The sequence below is a fragment of the Mytilus galloprovincialis genome, chromosome 5, assembly GCF_965363235.1.
Source record: "Mytilus galloprovincialis chromosome 5, xbMytGall1.hap1.1, whole genome shotgun sequence".
Classification (NCBI taxonomy): domain Eukaryota; kingdom Metazoa; phylum Mollusca; class Bivalvia; order Mytilida; family Mytilidae; genus Mytilus; species Mytilus galloprovincialis.
The window spans coordinates 17599021-17612624 of NC_134842.1; the positions used below are offsets into that span (position 1 = coordinate 17599021).

Genomic DNA, 13604 nt, shown 5'->3' on the forward strand with positions numbered 1-13604 from the left:
AAAGTTACTTTTTTCATGACAAAATTCATTTTTGTTACACAGACTTTATTTTTTTTTAAATTTGAAAATTGGGCGACAAAAGTCAATTTTGTATGCAAATTAGTTTAGTTTGGATTCTGTTAACTAATTTGCATACAAAATCAACTTTTGTGAGACAAAATTGACTTTTGTGAGACAAAATTGACAAAATTGAATTTTGTCGTCACAAAATTGAATTTTGTCGTTATAACATTGAAATAAGTTTATATTGCATACCTTTTTGACAAAATTGACTTTTGTCATGACATTTTTGTCATGACAAAAATGAATTGTGTCATAAAAAAATTGAAGTTCTCAAAAAACGAAGTCTGTATCACATGGTTTTGTAAGACAAAAAAGATTTGTTATGACAGAATTGAATTTTGTACAAAACCACAAGAGTCCCATCCGGCGCCCCGTACATCCTGTTGTCCAAATTTCATAAAATTACATGTAGTTTTGACAAATTTATTGATGACTTTAACAACTATATCACAGACTGAACCATACTGTTGACGCCGCCGACTCCGATACCGCTGACCATGTCTTCGAAAACCAGAATGTAGGATCGCTATGTCTGTTTTTTGTGAATACATTTCATAGGAACGACAAATGTAAAAATGTAGTACTAAACTACATCGTAATTAATCAGAATTATATGTCTAACATTGCTAAAACAATCAGACTGTATGCATGTTCAACGGGTTTTCTTGTCGCTTCATATTAATCTTTACCTGAAAGTACAAGTAATGTGATAAAAGATCAATGTACATGTTTCAATCATGAATGTAGCTTGATTACACGGAATGAAGATATCGACGATTACAAGATAAACAGTCTTATATTGTATTTAAAAATGTATTAGAAGAATAATGATCGGAAAGAGAGAAAAAAAGATACCAAAGGACAAATAATGTAAACAGTGACATTCACGTTAGTGTATATAGCTAGAATAATATGCTATCCGATATTTTGAATTATTCTAGTACATTTTGTTCATACGAACTTGAATCTAACAAAACAGAGGTATAAGCCCTAGAAAATTGGATAAAAAGAAATCCAAAATACCAAAAAGAAAACCAACCTGTAAGCTAGTTTTAAATTGACCAAATTGAAACAATTTTACTAAGAATTAGAAAAGTGGAACATGAAAGTGAACCACTACTTTTTTAGAAATCTGATAATGAAAGACATAAATATATACAAATGTAGAAAATGATAACCCAGAAAAAACTTTGATAATGAGCTGTATGCACCATTTACGGAAGCCGATGTAACAAAAACGTATATTTGAACATATTATTGGGAAAGACCAAAGTTGTTTAACTATTGTTTTTCCGTTATATACGAGAATTTTGCTAAACAGATCTGTAATTGATGACTGTATAGTATTTACTCTGTCGATTTGATTCCATTCTGTTTTGCGTAGATTATTGACCGGTAACTGATGCCATTGTTCTCTGAACATGTTTGTTAAATGCATATACTCTATGAGATGTATTGATAACGAATAAAGTTGTTATCATCATAGGAAGGACTGTAAAAGAGCATATATCTTTATATAATCAATATCATAAATACAGGACAGTAGATTTATACTTCAGACGTGTATTTTGTCTAAAAAAGAAATAATCGGTGACGCATGAATGAGGTCAAATAATTCGAAAGATTTCGTCAAAGGTACAACTAAGGTAGTTTAGTCTAGGGATTGAATTCTTAGTTTTTCGATTAATTTAAGTTTGTTAAATATTTGATTTATTAAAAGGACATTATCAATTAGAATTCATGGTGTCAACTTATAATGGAAATTGAATATCAGAGTATACATTATACATTATACATCAAATATTTACAAAAAAAAATGTTTTAAATAATTTTGAATACTTCATAAAATAAAAGCACTATATGTTGCTGTTGAAAATTACAAATTTTATATGAAAATCGAAGGAAATCGCCAATCAAAATTAGTTACTGTGTATCTGCAGGACAATTTATAACATTTCATCCAACATAACTTGGGTTATGATTAACAATGTTCGTAATATACATTTTTGGTATAAGACTCAAATTGTCAAAATAGAAGTTTAATGCCGTCTTCAAGCATCTGCTTAGAAATAAGTCATACTATTGTTAGAACATATGTTTATACTACTGAGCTGATGATACCTTGGGAGGAAATTATCTAACTCGCAAGCCTGTATCTTATTTTGATATATAACATATCACTTACTTGTATTGTCTTCGTATTTGTCAGGACTAAAGTGTGATTTAATGTACTATTCCAACATAAAAGTAAACACAAAATAAGTATTAAAATCAGACTGCTGTTTAAATACATTTGAGAGGTGTTTTTTTATAATTTGAGTCGAAAAATAAACAAGATGTGTTTATTGTCAATAATTGTAATTTTTATTTTCTTTGTTTTCAGATTTCCCGCCAGAATCGAAATATGCTTTCAAACCAGATACTATGATGTTTGATAAGGTTTGTTTTGTTGAAAAATAATCATTTCTTTTTAGATTTTCGTGAAAGCGCATCATCTTTATAAAGATATGACCTCAAAGTTTAAACAATGTTTTATCATTGAAAAATATAAGATGTACATGTCAGCTCAACAGGTTGTCCATTGAATTTGACCTTGTTGTCATGTTTCTTTAGTGAATGTTGAGTCTTGTGTTTTGGTTACTCTTTGTTCTGTTTAGAATGTATCAACTGGCATTGTCCTCATTATCATGGTAAATTGGTCAAATTTTTAAGTTTCCTTATACCATTTATAAGTTCACTACAGTTTGTGGTTTGAATGATTGTAATGTCTGTCTGACAGGATTTATCTGTCATGGACCATTGAACATGTTTGGTTTTCACATACTTGTAGTAAAACCATTTCTTTAAAATTTTCAAAATTATAATCAATCATGGGCTCATCAGACTATAGTTGTCTAAGTTATTTTTTGTTGACTGTAGTTGGTCATCTTGTCGTTTTGTTTTTGATCTGATGCTATTGATTTAAATATGCCATATAGCTTTTTTATTAACCGTTTAGCTTTTGTTGATCATTTATTTTCTTAACAAACAACTCTTTTCTATAACATTGAAATTGCAGCAAGGCTTAAATCATTCAATGAAGGAAGTTTTTATATTTCATGTGACCGTCATACCAGTGAAAGGTTAAGCTTGCTTTACAACAAGGTTTAATCCACCATTTTCTACATACAAAATGCATTTACTAAGTCGGGAATACGACAGTTGTTATTCGTTCGTTTGATGTGTTTGAGCTTTGATTTTGTCTTTTGTTTAGCGATTTTCCATTTATAATTTATTTTGGAGTTCTTTTTTTTTTTTTTATAAATTTACTTTTTAAATCGTTAACTTTGTATTATTATTCACCTTAGATTTATATCGTGCATTTAAAGAGAAGAACAGAAAGACGACAAAGATTGGAGAAGGCAGCCGATGAAATGAAACTTGACTTTACATATTTTCATGCTGTTGATGGACGGTAGGGTACTAAGTATTAATTAGTTAATGATATAGGAATCAATTGTGAACTTGTTCTTATCAAACATATATTAAATACTTGATGCAATCAGTTTTATCGTGCCGCATTTTTGTTTTTAGAATGATCTGTTTAATATGAACTGCAATACAAGTATGTAATATAAATAAAACTCTACTACGTAAACATAGTATGTGGTTATATATCCACTATATTTGAACTCCTTTTGATAGATGTCTCACTTAGTATTTGTATTCATAACATATCTCATTTTATTCATAAACAAATAAAAACCAAATTATACTTTTTACATTTATTTTGTAGTTATAAGATAAGAGGTTATTAAACTATGAATCAAACTAGGACCAATGTCCTTCTATATGTACTTAAGTTATCATTCCAATTATTGTCATTGCAAACAATAAGCAAGCATGGAGACTTGTCTCACTTTTGATTTTGCCATTTGATTAGGGAATTTCCATTTTGAATTTTCCCCGAAGTTCAGTAATTTTGTGATTTAACTTTTTCATTGGCACTCATACCACATTTCTTATATCTTTATCAGTCTTCTTGCACATATTAGCTGGCCTTATTTTCAAGCAGGATTTGCAACATAATACTATAATGACTTTTAGGTTGAACTGCACTTTTGTTACGCTGATGATATTGGAACCTTTAACACTGATGTTACCAATCTACAATTTATTGTTAACGGAGACTTTTCTTTATTATTTACAGGACTGAATTTAACACAAAAAAAAATATCAACCGACATGTCCTTTTTTTCTTTTTTTTTAATGTTTGTTTCAAGGATGTTAAAACATTTCTATTTAAAGAAAAGAATTATTAGATGTTTAACTGATGAATTTAATAAAAAAAAAGTTCTATAATTAAATTTTACCAAAAACAAATATCAAGCAACATGTCCTTATTAGCTCACCTGGCCTAAAAGGCCATGTGAGCTTTTCTCATCACTTGGCGTCCGTCGTCGTCGTCGTCGTCGTCGACGTCGTCGACGTCGTCGTCGTTAACAATTTTTCAAACATCTTCTCCTCTGAAACTACTGAATGGATTTGAATGAAACTTAAAATGATTGTTCCTTAGATTATCCTGCACAAAGTGTGCGCTTCGATTTTTGATCCGTCAAAAAACATGGCCGCCGTTACTTAAAATAGAACATAGGGGTCAAATGCAGTTTTTGGCTTATATCTCAAAAACGGAAGCATTTAGAGCAAATCTGACATGGGGTAAAAATGTTCATTAGGTCAAGATCTATCAGCCCAGAAATTTTCAGATGAATCAAACAAACCATTGTTGGGTTGCTGCCACTTAATTGGTAATTTTAAGGAAATTTTGCAGTTTTTGGTCATTATCTTGAATATTATTATAGATGAAGATAAACTGTAAACAGCAAAATTGATCAGCAAAGTAAGATCTACAAATAGGTTAATATGACCAAAATTGTCAATTGACCCCTTAAGGGGTAAATGTCCTTTAATGACAATTTTTCACAATTTGTTCATCATATTTGCTAACTTTAAAAAATCTTCTCCTCTGAAACTACTGAATGGATTTGGATGAAACTTAGCATGATAGTTCCTTAGATTATCCTGCACAAAGTGTGTGCTTTGATTTTTGATCCGTAAAAAAACATGGCCGCCCTTACTTTAAATAGAACATAGGGGTCAAATGCAGTTTTTGGCTTATATCTCAAAAACGAAAGCATTTAGAGCAAATCTGACAGGGGGTAAAAATGTTTATTAGGTCAAAATCTATCAGCCCTGAAATTTTCAGACGAATCAAACAAACCATTGTTGGGTTGCTGCCACTTAATTGGTAATTTTAAGGAAATTTTGCAGTTTTTGGTCATTATCTTGAATATTATTATAGATAAAGATAAACTGTAAACAGCAAAAAGGATCAGCAAAGTAAGATCTACAAATAAGTTAATATGACCAAAATTGTCAATTGACCCCTTAAGGGGTTATTGTCCTTTAATGACAATTTTTCACAATTTGTTCATCATATTTGCTAACTTTAAAAAAAATCTTCTCCTCTGAAACTACTGAATGGATTTGGTTAAAACTTAGCATGGTTGTTCCTTAGATTATCCTGCACAAAGTGTGTGCTTTGATTTTTGATTCGTCAAAAAACATGGCCGCCGTTACTTAAAATAGAACATAGGGGTCAAATGCAGTTTTTGGCTTATATCTCAAAAACGAAAGCATTAAGAGCAAATCTGACATGGAGTAAAAATGTTCATTAGGTCAATATCTATCAGCCCTGAAATTTTCAGATGAATCAAACATCCAATTGTTGGGTTGCTGCCACTTAATTGGTAATTTTAAGGAAATTTTGCAGTTTTTGGTCATTATCTTGAATATTATTATAGATAAAGATAAACTGTAAACAGCAAATATGATCAGCAAAGTAAGATCTACAAATAAGTCAATTTGACCAAAATTGTCAATTGACCTCTTTAGGAGTTATTGCCCTTTAAAGACTTTTTTCACAATTTGTTCATCATGTTGACTTACTTTAAAAAATCTTCTCTTATGAAACTGCTGTATCAATTTCAGCCAAACTTAGGCTAAATGAGTTTCAGAGTTTCAGAGTATCTAGTATAAATTTTATATTTCATTTCCTTGTATGTCAAGAAACATAGCTCCTATGGCTAAAATAGAACATAGGAGAAAATGATTTTTTTTTGCTTTTGAAGAAAATAGGACGATTCAAAGAACATTTAAATAAATTGAAAAGCCAAAATAATCATTGATGAGAGATTAAACCAAAAAAATTCAGGTGAGCGATTCAGGCTCTTGAGAGCCTCTTGTTTTTCTAAATGTTTTTGTTAATCCTTGTTTTAGGGATGTAAAAACATTTCTATTTAAAAAAAGAATTTTTAGATGATTAACTGATCAATTCAATAAAAAAAAGTTCTTCTCAGGGATTTTTCTTTATTATTTACAGGAATGAAATTTTACCCCAAAAAAATATCAACCGACATGTCCTTTTTTTCTATATGTGTTTGTTAATCTTTGTTTTAAGGATGTAAAACATTTCGATTAAAAAAAAGAATTATTAGATGAGGAATTCATCAAGAAAAGATGTATGAAGTCACTTGATTTACCAACGGCACACTCTTTTTATAATATAAGAAAACCAACTATATCCATATCACCTTACAGAAAATTCGAATTCAAACCATATGTAAAGATCTTAATTGCATTTGGTTTAACTGTACACTATTTTGATCCAGATAAACAAAAGACAAGCTAGTCTTTTATCAATGAATTAATTTGCAAAGTGGTATTTGTCAAACAGCAAACAGCGCCATATGCATGTGCGATATAAGATGTGTTTTTTTATAATCAATAGAAATTTGAATACTGAAAAACTGGACAAACTTGGAGTACAAATATTACAAGGCTATTCAGATATATATCAAAATAGGTAACGTATACACTATCATACAGCTTTTAGTAGTATATAGTTGATGAAAATGGGTACAGGTAATTATAAAAAGTTTCACGAAGGTTGTATTCTACAGAGGCGGATTTAGAGGGGGGCCCAGGGGGCCTGGGCCCCCCCCTTTTTGGGAAAAAAATTTGGTTGCTTATATAGGGAATCATTGAAGCGTGACTGGAGCGGGCCCCCTCTTAGGTCAGTTAGTGGGCCCCCACCTATGAAAATTTCTGGATCCGCCACTGTTCTAGAGAGAATGATAGTGAAGTTCGTTTGATCTCATTTCTTCAATAGTTTAAATTTGATTATGATGTCAAATGGTCTTGCTTTCCTTTGAAATACTTCTTGTGACCCAATGGAAAACGGCGACCATGATCGATAACGTCACATAAAAAGAAGTCGTTGTTTTTCAGATCAATTGAAATGAAGCATTAAACAGGTAAATTGGTCTGCATATTATCTTAAAGTCATAAGAGTAACATATACAACAAGCAAATCCCTTACAATACAATATTTATCAACAATTTAATATTTAAAGGTCTCAATATAAATAATGTATCACACTCGATGCAGTGATAGGACTTAGGTATTGGACGATTACTTTAAAAATGTACGTCATCATATATACTAGCATTGTATAGAATTATAGATTGTCGTTGATCATCTCAACGAGATTGATTTTCTCGCTTGAGCAGGTACCAACGATAATCTGTTTATCGCTATTTTACCTATGATGACGTTGTCAATTTCATGTCAATTTCATTAGAAACGCAAATGCATCCTAAGTTTCTAGCGATAATTTTCCACCGAGTAGCATGATATGAAAAATTATCACAAAATTAGATCAAAGGAAAAATTCACAAAATAGCAATAATTACATAGGTCCAACTGGCAACCATTTTTCTACTAGTGGTGATATATTAAAGGAGATCAAATTATATTTGGGAAGATTGTGTGTGTCTGATGACCTGTATTCTTACAAAACAATCTGGAATGTATTTGTCTGCAATCGATTTTAATGACACGGGTATGACGTATCTGATCTTTTCGATAGTTTCTTACCTTCGGAAAAAAACGCTTGATACTCGACACACATTACATACAGTTGTGTTATAGAAAGCCTTGCATGCCTTAACATTTCATTCGTGTTTTTTATATTTCATTGTAGGAATATGACCTATGGTGAAATTGGATGTGCACTTACTCATTATTACATATTGGAAGATGTAAGTTAATAGATATTGTGCAATGTTGTGGCGCTGCTTGGAATGAATATTTGGCCTTACATATATTGCATTGAAAACTTTGTCTGAAAGATTGCGTACGTTTGGCTTTTTTTCACGGTTGTTGACACTTAAAGTGCTGGTTTTTTGTGCTCCTATTTTGAAAAAAAATGTATTTTATTTAACTGTTAGCGTCGAAATCATAGCAACATATTATCAAAGAAAGCTTCTTATTACCAAAAGACCCCCATAAAATGTTTATTGGAAATCATCAATTAAGGTCACGTGTGTTATGTAGAAACATGCCTTTAACAGAACACAATTATTTTGTCTCTGTGTAGTTGCATAGATCTATACATTTTGAACCTGAATTCAAAGTTACCTCTTTTACAAGTATTTTTTCGTTTACCATGAGTACGATGCTATGTATTTTGGCGTTTGATTTTGTTGTAGTTCAGTGTTTCTATTGTCCCTTTTACCACTAATAGTTGATGGTTTCCGCTCGGTTTTACTTCATTACCGGGATTAGTTATTGGTTAATTGAAATATAGCTATTTGAAAGCGGTATAGATCTGTTTCTTTTATATATATGCAAATTTGGTGTATATAATTCTTAGCTTAAATTTGATGAATTATTCCGCAAAATTATTTTTTTCATCAATTGTTGTTGATCATTCAAATTAAATTTTAAAATAAGGGAACACAACAGATCAAATTGAATCTAACTTAACACTAGTTAAAAGCGTGTATCCAAAATATTACTACAGTTCGATAACGATAAATCGATTTCGAAATTGGAGAGTAAAAAGTGTTACTTAACATGACATTTCTTTTTATTATTCATAGATGGTAGTTAAAAATTACCAAAGAGTTCTTATACTAGAAGATGACGCCCAATTCGTTCCTATGTTTCGCAAACAATTGTCTAGGTCATTTGCCGATATAGAAGAGTTTGTACCTGATTGGGATCTTTTGTGAGTATTATTGGTCCAAGATAAACGAAAACATTTTAAGATAGACAGCTGGATACCACAAACATATATATGCACATTTATTCAAAATCATAAAATACAAAAAAAGTACATTTTGCAAATTAAACATTTGACATAAAACTTCATGTTTAATATGAAATAATACAACATAATTAATACGAAATAATATTTACTAATATCATATCAATTGAATAGATAACAAAAAATAGCAAAAGTGGGGAGAAAAAGCTGCACACACAACCCAAATAAACTTATATACATATCTACTTTACAGATAACATTAATGGAGGTATGAGGATGGGAATTATTCACAATTTTTTTGATAAGAATTACAAGTTAACACATCAAATGCTGATGATAAAAGGAAGTGACCACACGACACTTACATGTGAAATCGTGCTGACCTCGCAAGATCATTGACCAATAAGAAAGATGTAATCCAATCATGCACTGGTCATAAGTTAAAATTTCTCAACACATAAAAACATGCTATCGAATTTCAACAATTTATCGTTCAATTAAGCTAGACAACTCTGATCCTTTGACTAGACTAGAGACTTCATAAATTGAATATTAATAGCTTACTCTTTATTTAAGTCTTAGTAATCAACAATTAAAACAGATTTTTCTTCTCTACTGTCTGAATTATTTGATTCAGCTTAATTTTCAATAAGCCAAAAAAGTGGGTTCAACTGTGGGTTCATCTATTTTCTTGGGAAGCAATATTCTGGATGAAGGAAAACTTGCATTCTCGTGGATATTTATTTATTTGTTTAGCCAAAGTCTGCTTAAATTCCCCAAAAAGGTGTACTTCGTTGGACGTTGAAATGTAATCCATGAAAATTAGTTACTCACAAATTAAACTAAATCCTTCATTTATTTTCGCCCTTATTTTACATATTTTACAAATAATTTTCTATTTTGTTATCCCCACCAAGAACCTCATATTTGAGTTTATCCTTCAAATGTTGAAATATATGAAACATGCAGTAAGGTGTTTTTTTCTACTCCCGGGCTAAGTGTCTTGTGTATACGTTACGCACTTCAGGCGTACCGAGTGAGAAAATCTTTATCTTAAATGAGATAGAACAAACTTTGAGTCAATGCCAGTGAAAGCGGACGTTTTGTTTCCCACGGTGTCATCTGTCCGGTAGTCAGTATTCCTGTGCTGGCCAAAAGTTTTTCTCTACGATTATTTTTACGGATTATGAGATTTTGGATAATTGGTTACACTAAAGATTTTCAACAAACACATATGGCCTTAGATGATATTTACCAAGATATGAATTTGGCACAAGTTTAAATAGTTTTGTTTCAACTTTATTTTTTTTTTACTTGTTTGCTACTATGAGTTTTATGAAGATCATACACTAGACTGCAGGTTAAAGTGATAAGCTTGGTATATTAGATGAGTTTTGTTTAAGGAGAGGTCTTACAACTGATCCACCACCAATCATTAAAGTGCGAATTTTGAGATCTCTCCAACATGAAATCCAAACCAAAAACCCAATTTGTATGACTTTGTAAAATACAAAAATGATGTTTCTACAGGATTATTGACTAAAGGTGTTAATAACTCGAAAGCACTGAAGCATCGTTATAAAAAGGACCGGTGAATGTTTTCAAAACGACAAATGTGTTGCTAAAACTTAGGGATTAAAAGAGAAACGAAAGAATAAAATATTGTCTGTGTAATATCTTTCGTGAGATCACGCAAATACTAAATTTCAAGGTTATTGAGTACAGAAACTAATCGATAACCTCGAAAATTAGTTTCGCATTGATTTAACAAAAGATAAATGTTCGAATCCATCATGAGACAGCTGTCATATCTTGAACTGTATTTTAATCATTTAACATCCAATCTTTGTTGTCAGAAGTGAATTGCAAACCACGTAGGTTTTTATTTCATCTTCTGTTTAGCAAATTAATTGTGAGTGTAAATGTGTTACCCAAGTGACAGTAGATCGACGTAACTATAACTTACATAAACGAAGATAATTTGCGTCATTTAATTCAACCTTCTCTATTACATACAACCAAATTGCAAAAATGTGTTAGGATGGTCTTTTTTTTTTCTGTATACTAAATAATTGATTTGTTGTAGATTTTTGGGACGCAAGCCCATGAATGCAACTGCTGATAAATATGTGGATGGAACGCATTTTGCGATGTGGCCAGATTTTTCCTATTGGGCGTTAGCGTATGCAATCACAAGAAAAGGTGCGAAAAAGATACTGAAGCAGAAACCAGTACAGAAACTAGTTCCAACCGATGAGTTGATACCAATTATGTACAACAGACATCCAATGTAAGAAATTTAATAATAACAAGTATTGACAAAAATTATTGAAATGGTCATAGTCATTAAATTAACTGTTTACTCAACTTTGCATTTTCTACCACAGTAATAGATAAACTTAACTTCTTTGGGCAAAAATTTTTGATAAAATTGTTTGGGTCATCAATGGTCTCTTTAACTTCGTTCTATTTTGACTTTTTAAACTTCTTTATGCGAGCGTTACTGATGAGACTAAATATTCTGTACACGACACGCGCGTCTGCGTAAAAAAAGAATCTATGATGAGTTTATTGTTATACGAATAAGGTCTTATTTTTCTTAAAATAAACAACTAATCAACTAGTATACATTTTATCTAGAAGTCAGCTAAATCCCGCTTTCGGGTGCGGGATTTTCTTGCTGTGTTGAAGACCCATTGGTGGTGTTTCTGCTGTTTGGTTGTGTTGTTGTATCTTTGAAACATTCCCAGTTGTCAATTTGAGCTTCAAAACATATGTACGTCTATATTACTTGTAATTATATTCTTATCAAAAACGATTTACAAAATCGTGATCAAAAAACAAACATATTACACAAACACAAACAACATCCAATGAATTACAGGTACCTGACTTGGGACAGGAATAAACAAAGTATTGCGGGGTTGAAGACACCAACCCTCTTCAAACAGAGTATGAACAAACTTTAAAAAAGTCTTTACTCATAAGATGGATACAAATCGAAATACATCTAACAAAAACATAGAGTGGACCTGAACGAGTACTTAATTATGCATCCCTACACAAGGAAGACCAAATACAGATATGAGAGTACTTGTAGTTACTATCAGCTAGTTAAAAGCCAATAACAACTATATAATTAAAAACATATCGTGCATCGAAGTCTAAAACTTATATGAATTTATTATTAATTTATAGAACAAAATCCTTTTTTTCAGGGAAGAATGGAAAAAACTTTTTTACCCAAATGATTTGAAAGCTGTTGCAACCAATCCTTTGTTAATTTATCCGTCATGGTGGTTCGGGGAGACCAAATACATATCGGATACTGAAGACTCACGCAAAATTGCTTCTACCTTGGAAACTTGATACTTAATTTGTGTATCAAAATTGTAATTTTCTCAAGGTTTCAATAAAATGTGTCTGCCAATTACAATTATTATTTGCTCAGTGAAGTTCGCAAAATTGTATTGTTACATGTATCTTCCAACAACCTTTCATAAAAATAAAGACAGGATAACAATGTCTTTTTCAAATTAAGATAAACTGATCAAAAAGGCAAGACGAATTAGAGTGACAGATAAAAAGGCAGATCAGAGATTACAACTTACATAAAATAAAGTACAAGAATTTTAATCCTTGAATCCTTTAAAAATCAATTGATAGCTCCCTCACTACGTTTTGTATAAACCCTCATCAATTAGTTTAAACTGGTATTGTATGTTCTTAATATTATTGCAAGTGAGACAAATTTCCACCCAAAACTAAATGACATAAAGGTTACCGAATATAGGTCACCGTGTGGCTTTAAGCGTAAGGACACCCCATACCCAAAACAAGCTATAAAAATACCCGAAAAAAAAACAACATCAAATGAGAACAGTAACAGCCTGATTTATGATTAAGATAAACGAAAAACAAATACGATAGTCATAACAAATGACAACGTCGAAATTACAGGCTCCCGACTATGGATAGGCACATGCAGAATGTGGCTCGGATGAACATGTAAGCGGGTGTGACCCTTCTCATAACCCATTCCAGTAGTTTAATACCACAACATATGAACAAACACTAAAAAGTAGTTGATAATGGTTGCTTCATCAGATAGAAAAAAAAAAAAAAAGAGAGAGAGAGAGAGAGAGAGAGAGAGAGAGAGAGAGAGACATCTGTTATATGTCCTCAGTCAGTAATAATGGCCTCGGAGAGAGAGAGAGAGAGAGAGAGAGAGAGAGAGAGAGAGAGAGAGAGAGAGAGAGAGAGACATCTGTTATATGTCCTCAGTCAGTAATAATGGCCTCGGATGTCTGTTATGGTCCTCGGCGTTGCCTCGGGCCATTACAGACTTCCTCGACCATTATTACAACCTTGGACATATAACAGGGCCAT

At 31.5% G+C, this 13604-nt stretch overlaps 1 protein-coding gene across 1 annotated transcript; it reads left to right on the forward strand.

Annotated features, from left to right (window-relative positions):
• The first annotated feature begins 2447 nt into the window (after positions 1–2447).
• On the forward strand, positions 2448–12638 carry LOC143074359 (glycosyltransferase 25 family member-like). Its single transcript, XM_076249851.1, has 7 exons — positions 2448–2502; positions 3411–3517; positions 6893–6967; positions 8148–8205; positions 9049–9176; positions 11302–11505; positions 12434–12638. Exons 1-7 carry the CDS (start codon positions 2488–2490, stop codon positions 12582–12584), a joined length of 738 nt encoding a protein of 245 aa, XP_076105966.1. The 5' UTR covers positions 2448–2487; the 3' UTR covers positions 12585–12638.
• The last annotated feature ends 966 nt before the right edge of the window (positions 12639–13604 follow it).